Here is a 20,640-nt window from a genome sequence, read left to right on the forward strand (position 1 = left end):
ACGGTGTGGTGTCTGATCCCATTATCCCAGACATCACTATGCACGTGGTGATCATACCCAACAATGGGACAGGGCTCCATCCAAGCCACATCCAACAGTGATTTCAGGCTTTTCTATTTCTACGGTTAATCCCCGCATCAGTAATTGCACTTTGCAGACTGCTAGCGTATTTCTGCTTCAGAATTCCTTAGCCGCCCGGGGGATGCTAGCACCCACACCAAGCAGCAGCTCATGGAGAAGGGGTGTAAGGAACAGGGGCAGGGAGGAAATTACATTAGCATGCAATTCAAATGATTCTGCTGCGCTGTCTGCCATTACTACACGCAAAGGTTAATGCAGGAACGCCGGGTTGTCCGTGACTTTCTTTTCATCACTGGTTCTGCCTTGTCTCCATTAGCAGCGATAATTGAGTTAGCCGTAGGTGACTGTTTCCCTCTGATTGTTAGACTGAGCAGTCAGATTAAAGGGGAATGTATTTAACACAAGAAAGAACAAAAACATTTCTCTCGAATGCTCATATATATCCATTAGGGCAAATATTTCGGCATTTCAACTCCAGTGGGCTTAACCAATCGTATCTTTTTTACTTTTTTGAAAATTGAAATGAAGGTCACTGAATGAATGTATTTTGAAAAGAAGTAGAAGATTGCGTTTTAGCAGAGACTGGAGACTGAAGATGCACAGCAAAGGAAGTCAACAAAGTATGGGGCATCTCTTCTTAATGTCTTCCCAATGGTAGTTGCAACCTCTTTGGCAAAAAAATGACTTCCCAACAATTGAATAGCCCCAGGAAAGTGCTGTCTTCCTGGAACCTTGGAAAGCTTGCCCAACAGATGTTCTATTCAAGAAGCTAATGGATTTAAAGAGGTCCTGCAGATTAGGGATAAAGAACAAATCAATTCTGAAGTACAGTAATTGTCCAGATTGGAAATTCTGCTTTCCACTGCAGGACAAGTGAACAGTTGGAACCTAGCATTATATTTATTTTTCTTACAAACAGGCCACTCAGCCCAGGGAGAGCGCAGCGTATACAGTACTTCAACTCTTAAGGAAATGGTGGGTTCCTAGAGGAGCTGTTACTAGCTCTGCTGTAAATGGCGTTTTTGTAGATGACATGTTTTATTCTCAGCATTGACATCTCGGTGTTTGATCACATTTTATCAAACAAAGACCTTTCCCTCGGCTGTAGATAGATACATTTCCTAGATCTAAACTCGTATTTAAGACTCAAAATCCAAAAGTGAATTTTGCCTTGTCTGAATTAAGAGAAACGGGTTGTGGGTGGTTTGGGGACGCACAGGGGCTTGGGGTGGCTGAGAGAGAAAAGATGACCTCTCAGCCTGTGAAGGGAGGGTGGAGAAAGGGGAGGGCATAAACACGGAGGTCTCCGTGATCATTTTAAAGCAACTCATAGGATGGTCTTGCCAGACCACTTCTGTGGAAAGTTGTCTATGGGGAGGATCTGGGCTGCCCACAATTCACTGCATCTCAGGTCAGCTCCCCCAGGGTACACAAGGGAGCACCTGGGGGAGAGAAAGATAATGACAGGGAGGGGCAAGGTGTCTGACTGGTTCAATCGGCCATTTCTGCGGTGTGAGTCTTGAAAAACACCAGGTGCTGAAAGCAAAAGCCAAATTAATTTTGATCAGCTTTTTTGTATCACACAGATACCTCTTCCATCCACACAGTCCAGAGTGATGGCCAGGGCCAGGGAGGTTCTGACTCCTGGCCCTAATAGCTTTCAAACATTGGTACTTACGATCGAGAGGTACTTCCAGGGCACTAATCATCTGGCACAGGAAGAGAATCAGGGGCACTCTGCCTGCAGGTAAGTGCTTCTTTTTCAGCATTATTTCCAGCAGCATGAGCTTAACTCCTGGGGAGACCCACAAACTGAATTTCTTTTTCTTCCTGCACAAAAGATTTGTGTGCAACGTTTAAATAAGTTTCATGCAGGAAACTGCAAAAGGATAGAATAAGAATGACAGTGTATTAAAAGAAATGAAATGAAGAGAGGAAGTCTGCAGCACCGAAAATCAGCTCTGTATTATACATGAACTCGACTAAAATATTTAACTCTTAAGACTGGAATCATCATTTATTCATAAGTCAGCTAAAATTGGGTCAGAAATATTTGCAGTGATGTCAGGCAAAATCTCTCCACTCTGCTATCCTTACGGTTCCCATTTTATTTTATTTATTTATTTTTAAATATTTTTTTTGAAGAGTGATTTACTTAGGGTTTTTTTGGGGGAGGGGATAATTAGGCGTATTTATTTCCTTATTTTCAGAGGAGGTACTGGGGATTGAACCCAGGACCTCATGCATGTTAAGCATACACTCTACCACTCGAGCTATACCCGCCCCCTGCCCATTTTAAATATCTGCATTTATATCGGGGGCTACCATGTTCCTAACAGATCAGGAAAACTCGGCTTATAAATCAGTTAAAAGGTGTGACTTTAAAAGAGGGGAGGCCGAATGGATTTTCCTTTCTAGAGATGATCTCTGGGAAAGTTCAGGGAATTGTTGCAAATTTGCTTCAAACCCCAAACACTAATATACCAGCTGAGCCACCACCAAGTCACCTCCATCTCTCACCTAGCTTCTGGCAACAGACATGCCTGGGTTCTGAGTTCCAGGCTCTCCTACTGCAGTCGCCATCCGAAACAGTGCTGATTAATTTTTCCTACAGGCTCTTTGGTTAAATATTAGGAGTAGCCACACAGGACTTATCAAATTAAGTTCAGTACATTCTTAAATAGGTAATAAAAAACCTTCTATAATCTGGCCTCAATTTTTCCTACCAAATTTATTTCCTCCTATTTTCATATAGGTATTCTTGTTTGTTTGTTTGATTGTCTGATTCTGTTTTTCTTTCTTGGGTCAATCCTTCAATATGCTTTGAATTTTCCCAATATGCTTTGAATATGCTTTGAATTTGAATTCATTCCTTTTACCTGGAATGCCCTCTCCACCGTATTTCCTCATCAACGTCCAATATATTTGTTTATAGAGCATTTAAAATGGAAACATTAGCTGATCACTCAAACTGGAAGTCATTCCACCCTCTGAGATTCCTGAAATTCCTTGTTTGATTCATCACATACATTACATAGGCAGATGCAGTGAGCCACATTTCCTTTTTGTGCATGCTCTCCCCTCTATGCCTTCAGGCAAAGACTGTGCCTTTCCCATCTTTGTATTCCTCTCCTATGACCTAATATAGTGTGCTTTGCACATGACACAAACACAGAACATAGACCCTGCCCCACATCAGACTCCTACCTGGACTGACAGATTTAATCCCATCTTCCCATTAATGAAGAGAGCTGTGAGTGACTGATGGCTTGCTCGCTCATGCATTCTCTCTCTCTCACGTAGGAGGGATGCTATTAATATAAACTAGGGTGGTTCCCACAGCTTAATTACTGAATTGCTTGTGTGATTTTGGTTATTTCTGTAATTTTGTATTTTTTAAGTGTCCATCTTTCCCACTAAACTGAAGGCTTCGGAAGGGTAGGGACCACATCTTTGCTGTTCCCCGTCATGTGCCCGGAGCTGATCACAGTGCCTGGCACATGGTAGGGAGTAAATAAATATATGCAAGAAAAAAAATGAAGTGAGGAAAGGGGAACTCTGAGGTTGTATTCAGAGAGGCAGTCTGGCCACAGCCTACCTAAGGCTACATTTATATTTACACTACTTGGTTTCTCTTGTCAATGCGGTCAAATTAGTTGGCATTTCACGTCTGTGTGCGGAATCGAGCTTAAATGTATAAAAGGAAAATGAAACAATGCTGAAAACATGTGTTTTACTCGCAATTGAGTTATAATCTGACTTGAACCTGATTATAACTGACATTGGACACTTCTTGCTAAACAAATACAAAAAAAAAACCTTAACATGCTAAACATAGACATTATACATATACAGGTATTATTTTGTGAATGAAACATCCATGCTGTGTAGGTTTCATTTAAGATCCAGGAAATCTGTCTTTCTGTTTTACAATACATAAACAATCAGGACCATTAAACACCGAGAGGCAGGTAGAGAAGCTTACCCAACTCTTTCGAACCAAAAATATAAACCAGCCTTTCAGGGCCGGCAAAGCTTAGCTCTATCACTTAAATTTACTTAGGTCTCCCATGATTTTTTCCACTGAAACGCTAATTCTAAGTTTACACATAAGCCTCAAGGAAAATAATCAGAAATGGACAGCTAAACAAGTTGATGTTACATACTACACACACTGAGAGAAAGCTGCAGACCCAAACACAAAACAAATGGCAGAGCTGCCTGCTTCGTGTGTTAAGCTGCCTGAGTTTATTCAATGTAAGTGCCAAGCTCTCAGAATAGATGCTGGAGAACTAAAACACTTTCCAGAAGAGCTACTGATAAACGGTAATGCCCGTAAGGTCTTAGGCAACAGCGTACAATTTCTGTTGTAAGGTTTTCATTCATTACTTATTTTTTCTGGATGCCTTAACTATTCATCCTTCAAAACAGAGAAAACTGCTAGACAACTTCATAGAAAAGAAATTGTCATTCTACCTGCTTTAGATAGATAGATACATGGAGTAAGACACTGCATGTTAAGTCACAGTGTTGTATAAAGAGAAGAGTAATATTCTTAAGAAAAATCGAGACAGCACTTACTTAAAGAGACAGGAGTAAATCCTCACAACGAGAGGAGGTTATGAACCACCGTCAGTGAAGAGGTGGTCTCTCTCTTCCGAAGCAGTAAGTTCACTTGCACCAATAGCCACAAAATCATCTCCAGTGTAGGTTCTGTGTGGGGAGGACAAAGCAGTTGCCCAGCCCATCCTCCAAATCCTGCCCATGGAAAATCACTGACTTCTCCTACGAATGCCATCATAGGTGAATGACCCAAAGCCCAAGGACAGCATTAGGTCTTCAGCACTCAGTCCTCGTGAATGTCAAATGCAGACAGCTCCAGAAGACTGAGCTTTCTCTCCGTGAGAGTACTGGGCTTTGCATGCCTCACAAAGAAAAACCACTGCTTCTGCACTCTTAGGACTGATGTTGGCGCCCTGCCCTGCTGGGAGCCCACCGGCCTGGTAATTTACCTTAGAAACTGACGGTCATTCTCTTACACGAGAATCGTGACCTAAAACTAAGTGGTTCACGCAGTTACATTCAAATGAATGAAACCCCAATTTGAAATAGCAGCATCGTGTTTAGTCGAGGCCAAAGAGTACGTGAGTACAATACAGCTTGTGATCAGCTAACAAATATCTGCCACAGACATTTGAAAGTACGCTTGGATGAGACTGATGCTAGGTTCATCTTCGGAATATAAATCATCCTGACATTTAAAACCACATGTATTGCTAAAATGACCCAGAGTAATGATAAACAGTAAAGCACTTTAATATTTTACTTCATTTAACTCCATTCAAAGCAACTTTTCATGTATTACTTACGTGACCTCTGAAACAGAAGGAAAAAAAAAAACCTTCTTCAGTAAACTTTCCATCATTAGGAAAGAAATGCAATTCAAGGTTCCCTTACTTCTTTTGCCTAAAATTCATATTAAATCGTAGAGCAAATGTTGCCTTGCATTATTTACCATATATTTTCAAAGAAAAACCTAAAATCTGGACAAAAGATTCATGCATATGAAGCCCAAGAAACAAAGCTCTCTTACTTACTTAAGAAGACTTGTCATTAGAAGGAAAATAAAATCTTTGTTTTCCTCCCAAGTGAAAGATGAAATTATTTTAATTCAAACAAAATCTATCAGCTCTCTACCAGAACCGAGAGGCCGGGCATTCTTACCATCTCATTCTGGCCTGTTTGTGCTTTTCAGCATCCCAGTATGGGTGGTTCAATGCTGACTGCACAGTGTAACACGATCTACCATCTCAGCCAATAAACAAAGTTGCTTGTGTGACTGGATGCCCTTTGGTGCACTATTACTGCTCTGGTGAGCCATCGATGAGTGGCTGGCTGAGTGAATAACGGACTGGAAGTGGCATCATCTTGACTGTGAAAGGCATTTTTCAGCAGTCAGCTCAGGATGGTTACTTCTTATATTTTATTAAATATTTACCGAAAGGACTCAGTACATTAACGCCCATCCCTAGCCTGTGCTTATGCTTTTCAATCACAGGTTTTGAGTCTGACAGTATGGAATGAAGGTTAGAGAGAAATGGGCAAAGACTTTGAGTAATTAACACATTAATAAAGTCACACTTAAAGCTATACAATGACACCACCATGAACGTGCCTTAGAAACAAGCTGTCTGGGATTGTGTGACCACAGAGGTTGTAATAACAAGGCAGATTTTGTGAAACAAAGGAACATGTTCCTAATTTCCATCCTGGCCCAAAGGGATGGCAACATAGTAGAGTTTCTACAAGGAGTCTGGTGGCTGGAACTTAGGATAGTTCTAAATGCACAGTTGCCAATTAACACATGTTTTTAAACCAAATAATAAAGTCATAGAATTTATCTTGATAACAGCTCAAATCTCCATTCCTCAGAGCACCATAACTGATTATCTTACTTGGTATTCACACACACACACACACACAAAACACAGAAAATAAGAAAGCAAGTATTATACCCATTTAATAGATGAGAAAAAAACCCAATTATGACAGCCATTATTCACTGAGACCTTCCTATGAGTCAGGATTCACACTGAGTTGGTCCCAAGTGTTAATTTATCTCATCTTGCCAATAACTCCAAAAGGTAAACTCTATTTCACCTCCCATTTTCCTGACAAGGAGTCTGAGATGCGGGCTGGTGAAGTCCTCTGTCCAGGGACACACACATGGTAGGCGGGGGGCCGGACCTAGAGCCCCAGGTCTTCAAAAGTTCTGGAGGTCCCAGCCATCCTGTGTGGTCTGTCACACCTTAAGAAGCCCCTAGCATCTCCCTCTCTCTCATATCCTCTTATTTTGCATTTAGCCAATAAGCAAACAGAATTAGCAAGTTCAGTCACTGACGTCAAAAAAAAAAAAAAAAAAAAGAGCTAACGGTTCTGAACATCTATAAAAGATCTTCCTACTGTCACCCATAGCACAACTGCAGGGGCCTCTGCACACTGGATGGCGTGTGAACAGTGCCAGCTGGAACTGTACCACTTGCTGGCCCTGGCCTTTTAAAGGAAACACAAGTTAGGACAATGTAGACCAGGTGTATTTTAGAAAGTTAATTTTAAAAGTAGGCAATATAACTATGGAGAACATTACAGAGGTTCTTTAAAAAAAATAAAAACAAAGTTACCACATGATCCAGCGACCCCACTCCTGGGCATATATCCGGAAAAGATGAAAACGCTAATTCAAAAAGATACACCCACCCCACTGTTCACAGCAGCGCTATTTACACAGCCAAGACATGGAAGCAACCCTAGTGTCCATCAACAGATGACTGGATAAAGAAGTTGTGGAATGGAATACTACTCAGCCATAAAAAAGAATGAAATAATGCCATTTGCAGCAACATGGATGGACCTAGAGAGGATCATACTAAGGGAAGTAAGTCAGACAGGAAAAGACAAATAACATATGATATCACTTACATGTGGAATCTAAAAAAATGACACAAAGGGACATATTTTACAAAACAGAAAATCGCTCACAGACATAGAGAACAAACTTACGTTTACCAAAGGGGAAAGTGGGGGAGGGATAAATTGGGAACTTAGGATTGACATATACACACTACTATATATAAAATAGGTAAACAACAAGGACCTGCTGTATAGCAGAAGAAACTATATTCAATATCTTGTAATAACCTAAAATGGAAGAGAATCTGATAAAAAAATATATGTATAACTGAATCACTTCGCTGTACACCTGAAACATTGGAAATCAACTATATTTCAATTAAAAAATAGCACCGTGAAAATAAGAAAACAAAGAAATTTTAAAGATTTTAAATGCCTTTAAAAAAGTAGGCAATATATATGCACACGGTACAACATTTATAAGGTACAAAAGACCATATAATTCAAAGTAAGCAACATGGGGTGGGGAGGAATCACTCAGTGGTAGAGTGCATGCTTAGCATGCATGAGGTCCTGCATTCAATCCTCAGTACCTCCATTTAAAAATTAACAATAATAAAATTAAAAATTAATTTAAAAAAAGTCAAGTAAGCAACTCAACAACCCAGTTTCTCCCTTGGGAAGGTTACTATCACCAAGTTTTGTGAATTCTTCTAGAGATATTTCATGCATAAAGAGGTACAGAAATATATGAAACAATATTTTAAGGACCTCTTGGATACAGAAAACATTTTTAAATCCTTTTTGCTATTGACATTAGATCATCAAAAATACCAAACAAATTCTTCCAGTAAAATCTAGTTATTTACAACACATGAGATGATGCAGACACTGGCTTTTTCCCACCTCCTTCATTTAGCACAGCAATTACAAAAAGGAGATAGCAGAGGGTGAAATAATTGGGAGATGTAAGACAAATGATAAAGCACGCTCAATGAAAAGCCACATGGGCGAGACAAATGGTGACCCTGACTGAAGGTGGCAGCATCTGTCCTACACTTGACCATCCAGTTATCTGATGGCAGGGGTCAGGATCAGCTTCAGGGGGTAGAGACCTGACTAGAAAAGGAAGGCTGGGTGGTGTCAGAGAGAAAGGGAATAGGGCTTCTCAGGGCAGCAAATGGCAAAATATCCTTTCTGATGGGTAAGTTGTATTCCAAGACATACATATATATATGCTGCATTTTCTTTATCCATTCATCCATTGATGTGCACTTAGATGTTTCCATATCTTGGCAATTACAAATAATGTTGCTGTTAATAGCGGGATGTATGTATCATTTTGAATTAATTCTTATTTTGTGGTTGGTTTTATTCCTTTGATAACTATGAAACTTTAAAAAGCTGAAACTCTAAACGTTCTTAGAAATAATGAACAGCACATTTTTTTTAAATGTTCAGTATATTGTGTATATGTATTTATATATATATATTGTATATGTGCAGTCAAACTGTAACAATTCTACCTAATAGAACTAAAAAAACCCCCCAAAACCTACAATGAGGTATCACCTCACACCAGTCAGAATGGCCATCATTCAAAAATCTACAAATGATAAATGCTGGAGAGGCTGTGGAGAAAAGGGAACCCTCCTACACTGCTGGTGGGAATGCAGTTTGGTGCAGCCACTGTGGAAAACAGTGTGGAGATTCCGCAAAAGACTAGGAATAGACTTACCATATGACCCAGGAATCCCGCTCCTGGGCATATATCCAGAAGGAACCCTACTTCAAAATGACACCTGCACCCCAATGTTCATAGCAGCACTATTTACAATAGTCAAGGCATGGAAACAGCCTAAATGTCCATGAACAGATGACTGGGTAAAGAAGATGTGGTATATTTATACAACGGAATATTATTCAGCCATAAAAACTAACAACATAACGCCATTTACAGCAACATGGATGTCCCTGGAGAATGTCATTCTAAGTGAAATAAGCCAGAAAGAGAAAGAAAAATACCATATGAGACCATATGTGGAATCTGAAAAAAAAAAAACCATAAATACAAATCAGAAACAGACTCATAGACATAGAATACAAACTTGTGGTTGCCAAGGGGGCAGGGGGGTGGGAAGGGACAGATTGGGATTTTAAAATTCCAGAATAGATAAACAAGATTATACTGTATAGCACAGGGAAATATACACAAGATCTTATGGTAGCTCACAGGGAAAAAAATGTGACAATGAATATATATATGTTCATGTATAACTGAAAAATTGTGCTCTTCACTGGAATTTGACACAACATTGTAAAATGATTGTAACTCAATAAAAAATGTTAAAAAAAAAAAAAGGAAGCCTTCCTCGCCCCCACTTCCAAATCCAATCATAATGAGCTAAACAGATCAGAGGGGAGAACATTTCCCCTGAATGCCTGTCGCGTTCATTGTCTTTCTGCATTGACCCCATCATCCTGACCAAGGCCAGAAGAAGCAGGGGTGGGTGTCTACTCAATGGTGGCAGCCACGCAGAGCCTGTGTGATGACCTGGCTATTTCAGAGGGCTGGAGAGTGACCAAGGAAGTGATGACAAACTCCTTTCTCATGGGGAGCGTGAATAGGAGGCAGAAAGAGAAAGTGAGTCAACAGTCTGGAGCAGGGACAAAGGCCAAAGATCACAGAGAGGCAAGGCAGCATGAGAAACCATGAGTAAGCAGAGGATAGGAGGTGTCGAGAGCAGAAGGAAGCCAGTGGGCAGCAACAGGATCAGGAGAAACAGACAGAAGGTCACTGAGTGCCCGTGGCATTGGAGGAACGCCTGACAAGTGATAACCAGTACCTGTCCCATCTGCACCGTGATCACCAGGCCTCTAAAACTCTTGGCATCCCAAACAATGCTCCAAACCTCTACGAGGTCTGCCAGTGTAGTGGTTGTGGTGGAAAGGTCTTCCGGTCTCTCTTCCATCTCGTGAAGTCTAAAGCAAGCATTCATTAACGTGGTAGGCAGACAGTTCCATCGGTGGCCCACAGGAAGCACTTCTCCAGCATCCATACCTGTGTGTAGTGTCCTCACACAATGACTCTGGGCTCGACCATGTGACATGCGTGGGCCAATGGGATTTTAGCAAGAATTATGCAAGCAGAGGTATGATGACCATTCGCATGCTGGGGCTTTCTTCTGGTAATGTTCCCTCTGGGAAGCTTGAGCTAGACTACAGATGATGAGAGGAAGGAGTGGAAAGAGATCTTGGGGAGATGAAGGACCATCCTGGACTCCGGCCCAGTGGAGCTCCCAGCTGACAGGCGGCTGAGTAAGTGACTTGTGAAACCAGAGGCAACAGAACCAGATGCCAGCCATCTAAGAATGAACAAACCCTCAGAATTACCAAAGGTCACAAATTCTTTTAAGCTGCAGAATTTTGGGGTGATTTGTTACATGGCCACAGATACCTGAAACAATGAATTAAGATAACCTCAGGTTGGCTGTTTCTTGTAACCAGAAAGATGCTAACATGCACGTTTAAGAGGACAGATGATTCAGATGCACAGATCTCCTTACAAGGTCATGGCTGGAGCCACAGTCTGGAGATGTAGCTTTTCTCTCTAAAATGATGTATCACCTTGTTTTTTCCTAGACATACTTCATTGTGTTTATGTTGGTGCAGCCAAAGGGCACAGACTTTAGTTCTATTGCTCACACAAAACTTCTACTCAGTAAATAAAAAATGGTTACCACTGACACCGAACAAAACTTTTAACACTAAAATAACTGTGGATTATGCTTAATATAGAGTCTTAGGTGTTATATCAATTTATTTCTAATGTATAAAAGCAAAAATTAAGCAAGAGCACAGGGTGAGAGGGAGCCCCGTGTTGTTACTCCACCCCTCCTACCTTCCCATCTTCATGAATCCGACCAGAATTCTGACCGAGCTCAATCTCCGCTTCTCATTGGATCTACTCACTCTCCTCCCAAATGGAATCGGAGAAAAGTGGGGAGGAGGAAGTGGGAAGCCAGGCCAAACTTAGAGACAGGTCTTTCTTCCACCACAAATCCACTTCCCAGTTGAATTCTTCCAGATTCCAAAACAGAAATAAAGTCCCAGTTTTTAAAAAGAAGAAATAGATAGATAAAAACAAATTTCTTCTGTACAGCCCAGGGAACTATATTCAATATCTGGTAATAAGCTCTAATGAAAAAGAATACGAAAACATGGATGTATATGCATGACTGGGACACTGTGCTGTACACCAGAAATTGACACATTGTAACTGACTGTACTTCAAGAAAAGACATAATAAAAAATTTTAGAAAATCCTTTTTATTTTAAAAAAAGGGAAGTAGAGAACTGCTCTAAAAGTGAAGTCTGAGAAATGGAAATCTAATTCTGAAAACGAGCCTTGAGAGTAATACATTCAGAAACATTTGTCAAGTCACTGAATCTCCGGCTCTCTCCATCTCCTTGTAAGCTGAGACTTCTATAAATATCACTGAAAAGATAAAAGGATCAGAAACAGTTTATGAAAATCTTCCATAGAAGAGGCCATAAAGGAAATCTGTATTCTAAACGGACTCTACCTTATCTATTTGTCAAGTAAACAGCACATGGCAACGTGGTGGCTATTTAATAGCAGATAATACCATTTGGGACCACCTGGCAGGCTAGTCACTTAAAAACAATATCGTGTCATATTTACAAACTGTTATTCTTGCCAAATGGTATGAGCCACTCAGGGAGGAGATGCAAGGAAGGGGTCAAGAGCTCAATGTGCTCCTCCTGTAATGGCCTGGAGCGGGGTCTGGGGAGGAGAGAGAGCTGGAAGAGAATCAGCCCACACCGCTGGGAGAAATTGCCCCAGGGTCTCAGCGCTTAGAACAGCACACTTTACACATCACTCACGCACATGGCCAGTGTGGTGGGCGGGGGGCTCTGCTCCAGGCTGACCGAGGTGCCACCATTTTGTGATGCTGCCATCTCAGCGCCCAGCTCCCAGAGTCCCTGTGTGCTCTTAACTGCCTCCACCCAAAGGGGACGCACCCATCTTTTGCTCTCAACCCACCGCAACGACACACTGAGTCACATCAGTGACTCCAGCCACAAGGGAGTCTGGGAAGTGTCCAGAGCTACCGAGTCCTACCACCTCTGCCGCAGAGCGCACACCGGGTTCACAGTAAACCCGAAGGGGCTTTTCTGGAAAAAGTTTCAGAGGTGATGTTCACCAGGAGGGTCTGTCGTATTGTTCCATCTCAGTGATCGGCCAGGGAGGGGGATGACGGCGGTGAGCAAGGGCTGCGTGCTGCTGGTTGGCCACGGCCACCCCGTCTGCCTTGCGTCCAGCTGCATTTCTGCATCACACTTTCCTGTAACTTGAGCTTCCCCCAAACGTGGGCCTGGGCATGGGGGTGAGGAGGCAGAGGGCCCAGACTGATGAGACCCAAAGGCGATCCCTCCTGCCATGTCACAGACCACTACAATCCTCACAGCAACATTTCAAAATGCATTTTGCTGAGGAATCCAGGCTCTGGATAATCACAACAGGACCGCGACACGGAGAAACGGAGTCTGACACGGCATGAAGAATTGTGTTCTCCACTTGTTATCAGCGCTGGGGAAGGTATATTATCATAAACGAAATAGCTGGAAATCCTTCTTTCCAGCTAGAGGCTCTTTCATACAAAGAACAAATCTCAGTCACTTGCTGATACGCATTTTGTACGACAAAGGGTTTACCAGCACAACGGGGGAGTCATTTATGAAATATTTAACTCCTGGTGCATTTTAATGTTCTTTAAACAGACTTCGCGAAAATCTGCATTTACCAAAAATAAAGAAATCAATCAATAAGTGATCATTTGCTTCCAAGAGACTTTGTCAGATTTACTTCAAAGAGCGTCCTCCTCCTCCTGGGCGTTTAGAATAGAATTAGTCTCCAGGAAGTCAAATATTAGCTCCTCAGGAGTCCACATTCTTTAGACAAGGTAAGCACACAAAAGCATGAATGTTAGAAGCCATGTTCTCTGCAATGGGACATTTAATCAAGCCAAGAGACAAAGCTTTAGAATATTCCTTTGTGCGTGCTGAAAGGGTCTGACTTCTCAGGAACCACTTTTTCTATGAGAAGCTCATATGCTATTTCTCTCACTACTTCAGTGAAGGAATGTGGAACTCCGCTGCTGTGGAGTGGAGGAGAGGGCAGTTCAAAGAGCAGGTTAAGAGCACCCTCAGGAAGAAAGCCTCCTCAGTCCAAGTGTCCAGCTCCCTGCGAGAATCAGGAGAAAAGAGCCTCTGGTTTTCCTCAGAGTCGGTTGATAGGAACATTAAACCTAGAATTACAGCCTCCTGGCTTCTCTTCAGTTGAGTTTTCATGGAAACATTTTTGTGGGTAAACTAAGTTTCTGAAGACAAGTATTTGTGCTTTTCTGGAAAGAGAATTGGGAAGTAAGAAGGAAAAGTGAGAGAGGAGGATGAAGACAAAAACAAACAAACAAACAAACCAGAAACAACAAAAAAAAACAACGAAAGAAGAAATGTAGCTGGAAGACATTTCCAAGATACATTATTGTTCAATTCATCACTTTTGTTTTGGTTTGGAAATTGTGGTCATTCACAAAGAAGCTGGCCAGGAAAATACTTAGGGAAAATGTTTCTTAAGCACATGAAAGGAATCATAAATATTGCAAGGAAAATGTTTATGTAGGAGCACTTCTAGAAGGGCTCATGCTTAGAAGACCCCTGAGGTCTCTTCCAGCCCTCTTCTGATTTATGAGAGCCACATCTGCTGTAACGTAAGTAGAGTTAAATAAGGCAGCCACCAATGGGCCAACCACTGAGATGTCACAACAGAAGGGAAAAAACCAAGACCAGAAAATGGAAGAAAAGAGAGCTAAGCATTAGATTCCGCAAGGCTGCTGGTTACTGGATCTCATGGAGGTGGGCAAGGCAGGGATGGAGAAATCTCTCAAATGAAGGGCAGAAGGAGGTGAGCAGGTAAGGAAGGTCTGTGCCCTGTGCCTTCTCAGAGAGGAGCGGGCTTGGGGCTCTTGGCGGAGGCTGGGCAGTGGTTTCTGTGTCCGGGCACCACTTTTTGGATCTCTGAGTCCAGTGGAGCCACGCTGGGCAAAATGAGAGGAAACATCTTATTGAGAAGGCAACCCAAAGTCTAGCCGAGCAGCCAACAGAGTCCAGGAGTAAAAGGACTGGGTAGAGGATGCAGTCATGTCAGAGGTAGCAGACAGGATACCAAGAATGAGGCTGGAGATCAAGGGACCCCAGAGACACTCCCAGAGTGGGAAAGAACAACGGAATATAGCCTTCATTGGGTACAGAGTGTGAGTGCGGGGGCTGCCCAGTCGTGGGCAGAAGGAACCATAAAAGGTCCCCTCTCTCCCTGCCACGTCAGTGGGCTCAGGATTAAGTTGGTAAACACTGGGGACCCTCTGGCCAAACCTCACTGGGCCAAGGGCAGCATCTTCAATGTGTCCAATTAGCCCCCTGAGGAAAGCTTTCAAAGTTTAGGTTTTTGTCTCCTTCAAGAATTTCTGAAAGGAATGTTCTAGGCCCTTGCTGGCATACAACACATTCATGGTCTTCAGCTCCTCTCACAGGTTTTGCAGAGAAAAAAAAATTCTGTTTTTGCTTCTGGAAGGCTGAACCACCCTTCCAGAAGCTGCCCGAGCAGATCTGCCAATACTCAGTAGCGGCTCAGTGTTAACTTCTGATTTTTCACCAGAACTGGTGATAAGAGCACGATGTGTAAATTCCCATCTTTTTTCTCTGGACTGTAGCTAGTTCAAGAGATCTAGTTCTTACGTACAGACTTTGCAGACTGAATGAAGCTGTCAGACATACAAGTAAGAAGCAGAAAACAAGAGTCATGTTCAGAAGAGGTACTTCTGGTTTCAGCTGAGAGCAAGAGTTTGAACGGAGACAAGCTATCCTGTGTACATGTCAGTATGTTCTACTCAAGAGGGGAAGCAGGGGATAGCGGTCTCTACATCAGATGCTTAAAATTCTAATTTGCAAGCCTACAAAATTAAGAGGAAAGCTCACACGAGTGGCACAGAGGGCTGCCAGGCCCGGGCACCTGTAAAATGACAGAGCTTAGTACGTATATGCATGACTGGGACAGTGTGCTGTACACCAGAAATTGACACACTGTAACTGACTGTACGCCAATAAAAAAAATAATAAAAAAATAAAATGACAGAGCTTAAAGGGCGGAATGCACGTTTTTACTCAGAAGCTTTACAACTACAGCATTAAAGCTGTGTTTAAGTGCACTTAGATAGACTTCTTTGTAGGACTGGTGTCAAAGATTTTACTAAAAATATTCCTTGCAACAAACATATGCATAGAAAAAGGGAGCAGATTTGTAGGTACCAGAGGATGGGGGAGAGGGAGAGGCAACTGGATGGAGGTGGTCAAAAGGGACCAACTGCCAGTTATAAGATATATTAAGTACTAGGGATGTAATGTATGGCATGATAAATATAATTAACACTGTTGTAAATTATAAATGAAAGTTAAGAGAATAAATCCTGAGTTCTCATCAAAAGGAAAAAAAATTTTTTTCCTATTTCTTTGATGTTGTATCTAAATGAGATGATGGATGCTCACTAAAACTACTGTGGTCATCATTTCATGATGTATGTTAAGTCAACTCATTATGCTACACACAAACTTACACAACACTGTATGTCAATTATATCCCCCCCCCAAAAAAACTGGAAAAAATGGGCAAAGGACTTGAATATTCTCCACAGAAGATATCCAAATGGCCACAAAGCACATGAAAAGATGCTCAACATCACTAATCATCAGGGAAATGCAAATGAAAAACCACAAGATACCATCTCATATTCATCTGGATGGCTAATATTAAAAACAAAACTGAAAAAACAGCAAATAACAAGTATTTATGAGGTTGCAGAGAAATTGGAACCCTTGTGCTTTGTTGGTGGGAACATAAAATGGTGCAGGTGCTGTGAAAAATCACACAGTAATTCCTCAAAAAAGTAAGAACAGGATTACCATATAATCCAAGCACCATATGATTCTACTTCTGGGTATATATGCAAAAGAATTTAAAGTGGGAACTTCAACAGATACTTGTAAACCTATGTTCACAGCAGTAGTATGCACAATAGCCAACAGGTGAAAACAAACTATATGTCCCCCAACAGATAAATGGACAAACAAAATATGATCTATATAAACAATGGAGTATTACTGAGCCTTAAAAAAGGAAGGAAATTCTGACACGTGTTACAACATGGATGAACCTTGAAGACATGCTAAGTAAAATCTACCAGCCACAAAAGGACAAACATTGCATAATTCCCCTTATATGAGGCACCTAGAGTAGTCAAATTCATAAAGAGAAAGCAGAATGATGACTGTTGAAGGGGAAGGAAGGAGGCGGATGAGGAGTTACTGTTTACTGGGGGCAGACTTTCAGTTGTATGAGAGGAGAAAGTTCTGGAGATGGATGGTGATGATGGTTGCATAACAATGTGGATGTACCTAATCCCACTGAACCATGCACTTAAAAATGGTTAACAATGTACCTTTTATGTTATGTATATTTTAATAAAATTCAAGAAAAAAAATTCATTGCAACCTATTAAGTTTCAGATACTCTGAGGAGGGATTCAAAAGTGAATTCGACCTAATTCATATCCCCGAAGTGCTTAAAGCTGGGTTTAGGAGAGGGAAGTGCACCCTATGAGAACACAAGTACATTAAACAACGTGGTATGTGCTCCACCAGCAGCAGGAAAGAGGATGTAACCAATTCTGCGCAAGAGGGAAGAGGAAAGACTTCAGGAGGTAGATCTGAACTTGGCCTTGGAAGAGTAACAAGAATATTCTGGGCAGAGAAGAGGGAAGTCATGAGTACAGCCACAGAGGTGCCAAGGGAACCAGGTCTTTCTGGCAAGTGTCCAGATGGGGCCGGAGGACACATGGTAAAGGAGGGGAGGAATGGGGCAGAAAGGATGAGTTGATGCCAGGCTGTGAGTGAACTCAGATGATGCGTTACTGAGTTTTGACTTTATCGTGATCTTAGATGAGTTTCAAACTGCGAAGCTGAGTATGGTGAGTTAAAGAACCTTGCTTCCAAAAGGAGCATCAAGAGTGCTGTCTTCTCATGCAGGGAATTTTAGAGGAGTTAATTAAGTTAACTCAATAATCTGAGCATCAATTATGTACAGATCAAAGGCTGCCTGAGGCTGGGGTGGTTGGAGAAGATGGATGGCACACAGGCAGGAAGGAACTTTGGAAACACAGTGCTCAGCAGAATGGAAAATATAAGGCTTCTGGGGCCAAGTTCTAATAATTTAAAATGACAACAGTACACCTGGCCTCTTGATCCCCATTCTGATCACAACCACTAAACCATAAAACTAACAAACAAGAGATGGCCGAGCCATTCTTGTGGTATCCAGATTATTCTTGATCATTTTTAAGAGAATAGAAGTCAACAGTTTTAACATATAAGAGACTAGCTTTGCAACTCAGGATTAGTTAGATTTCTTAGATATGGTATTAAAAGTATGATCCATCAATGGAAAAAAAATGATAACTTGAACATGATTCAAATTAAAAACATGGGTGCTGCAAAAGACACCAATAAGGAAATGCAAAGACAAATCACAGACTAGGAGAAAAATATTTACAAATTATATACCTCATAAAGGATTGTAGCCACAACATATTAAAAAAAAACTTTACAACTCAAAATAAGAGGGCAAACAATAAAAAAAAACCAGCAAAAGATCCGGGTAGACACTTTCCCCCCCAAATATGCAAATGGCTCATAAGCACATGAAAAGATGCTCGACATCATTTATCAGTTGGGAAATGCAACTTTAAACTAAAATGAGATACCCCCTACATACCCATTTAAATAGCTGTTTTCAAAAAGACTGATCACATCAAGTGTTGGTGAGTATGTGGAGAAACTGAAATTCCCATACGTTGCTATGAAAATGTAAAAAGACACAGCCACTTTGGAAGGTAGTTTGGCAATTTCTTAAAAGTTAAACACACACTTCTTACACAACCCAGCAATTCCACTCCTAGGTATTTACCTAAGAGTGATAAAAAAAAACATGTCCACAAAACCACCTATATGCAAAGGTACACAGCAGCATTTTTTTTTTACAATGATCAAAAACTGGAAACAATCCGAATGTCCATCAACTCATGAAAAGATGAGCAGAATGAGGTAGATTCATACGATGGAAAACTACTCAGCAGTAACAAAGAATGAGCCACTGGCATGTGCAACAACACGGGTGAAACCGCAAAATCATGCTGAGCGAAAGAAACCACACACGAAAGACTACATGTGATTCCATTTATATGAACTTTCTAGAAAGGCAGAACAACAGAATCAGAATGAGGTCAGTGGCTGCCTGAGGCTGGGGTGGGGAATGAGACTCACTGGGAACAGGCGGGAAAGAATTTTTTCAGGTGATTGCAGCGTTCTAAAACTAGACTGGGGTGAAGCTTGCACAACAGTATAAATTTACTAAAACTCATCAAACTACACTTAAAATGACTAAAATCTGTAGGTAAAACTATACCTCAATAAAGCTATAAAAAGGAAAAATAACTTGCGTACCCTGTGTTTTCCAAATTAAGACACGTTTCAGAGGATACACTCACAGCCTTATTTCTCCCTGGTATGTGCTCTCCCATGTTCCAGTATAAGTTAAATGTATCTATTTCTTTCTTTTAACATACCATCTTAGAGTTTTATTTTGGCAACTATAAGAAAGTATATAATCCTATTATTGTGTTACATCATACAGTGAACTGATATTTTTCCTTTTTTTTAATTGAAGTATAATTGATTTACAATATTGTGTTAGTTTCAGGTCTACAACAAAGCCGATTTGATTTTGATATGATTCAGATACACATATATAGTTGGCAGCCCTCCTACACTGTTGGTGGGAATGGAAACTGGTGCAGCCAAAACAGTATGGAGGTTCCTTAAAAAGCTAAAAGTAAAGTTACCATATGACCCAGCAATCCCATTCCTGGGCATGCGTGTATCTGGAAAAGATGAAAACTCTATTTCAAAAAGATACACGCACCCCAGTGTTCACAGCAGCACTGTTTACAATAGCCAAGACATGGAAGCAACCCAAGTGTCCATCAGCAGATGACTGGATAAAGAAGATGTGCGTCTTCCCAGATCAGCTGCCATCTCCTGCTCTTGGGCTCTGTGCCGGGCTAACCCCTCTGCCCCTCATTGTTCTTTTGTAGGGTTACCTTTGTTTCTCGCCCCTCCGGGTCCCTCACCCATTCAGGCAAGCTCCGCTCTGGATCATGTGGCCAGGATTTCTTGGCCTCCAAGAAAACGAATTAAACACTATGTCTTCGGGGAAAATATGTGATGGCAGATTAAGTACTGAATTTATGATGTCCCTGTATTCGCAGTGCCTTAGGCAGTGTCTGACACACAGGATGTACCTTACAAATACCTACGGAAGGAGTGAATGAGCTTTTACTTTATCAGGGACTACAATCTTGAGGAGAATGAGGCACACAAGGGATGATGCTGAGAAGGAAGAGAGCCAGTGGGGAGAAGTTTGCTGAGCTGTGCACCAGAACATCACCACCCACTTTCAATCAAAGACCATGCCTCCAGGAAGGCATGTAAATGGCAGTTCAGAACCTGCCCTAGGATGGAGCGGGGAAAGGAGGAAGTTATCCCAGGCTCCACTCAAGGTTGGCCCCCTGCATCTCTGGGTTGTGCATTCGCAGGCGTGGACACCTAGGGGTCCTGCAGTGGGGTCAACACAGGAGCCTTGGGTGGGCAGTGAGAGGTGTGCTGGTGCAGAGTTGCTCAGAGCCCAGGCAGGGCTGGAACGAGGGACGAGGAGGCTCTGAAGAGGAGTGTGAAAGATGTCTGGCACCATGTATGTAACTTAAGCTTTCAAACGATCTGCCCATCACGGGCGGGACTGGGGCACCAGAGGATGACATGAGGGGGCAATTTATGACATGGGGTGTTCTCACGCTCGATTCCTGGCAGGGTTCTAGGTACAAGGTAAGCATCAATCAAAACTGACTGATGGACAGCACAGAGGCATCTGAGAGGCAGCTGGGGATACCAGGGTCCCAAAGG

At 41.8% G+C, this 20,640-nt stretch overlaps 1 protein-coding gene across 3 annotated transcripts in view; it reads right to left on the reverse strand.

Annotated features, from left to right (window-relative positions):
* NRCAM (neuronal cell adhesion molecule) overlaps positions 1-20,640 on the reverse strand; it is a 266,458-nt gene that overhangs the window by 74,140 nt on the left and 171,678 nt on the right. For all 3 annotated transcript variants that reach the window (XM_074367673.1, XM_074367671.1, XM_074367672.1), the window contains exon 4: positions 1,760-1,960. In XM_074367673.1, coding sequence (XP_074223774.1) covers positions 1,760-1,865 — 106 coding nt within the window. In that variant the 5' untranslated portion in view covers positions 1,866-1,960. The remainder of the gene's footprint in view (positions 1-1,759; positions 1,961-20,640) is intronic.

This window comes from Camelus bactrianus, chromosome 7, assembly GCF_048773025.1.
Source record: "Camelus bactrianus isolate YW-2024 breed Bactrian camel chromosome 7, ASM4877302v1, whole genome shotgun sequence".
Classification (NCBI taxonomy): Eukaryota; Metazoa; Chordata; class Mammalia; order Artiodactyla; family Camelidae; genus Camelus; species Camelus bactrianus.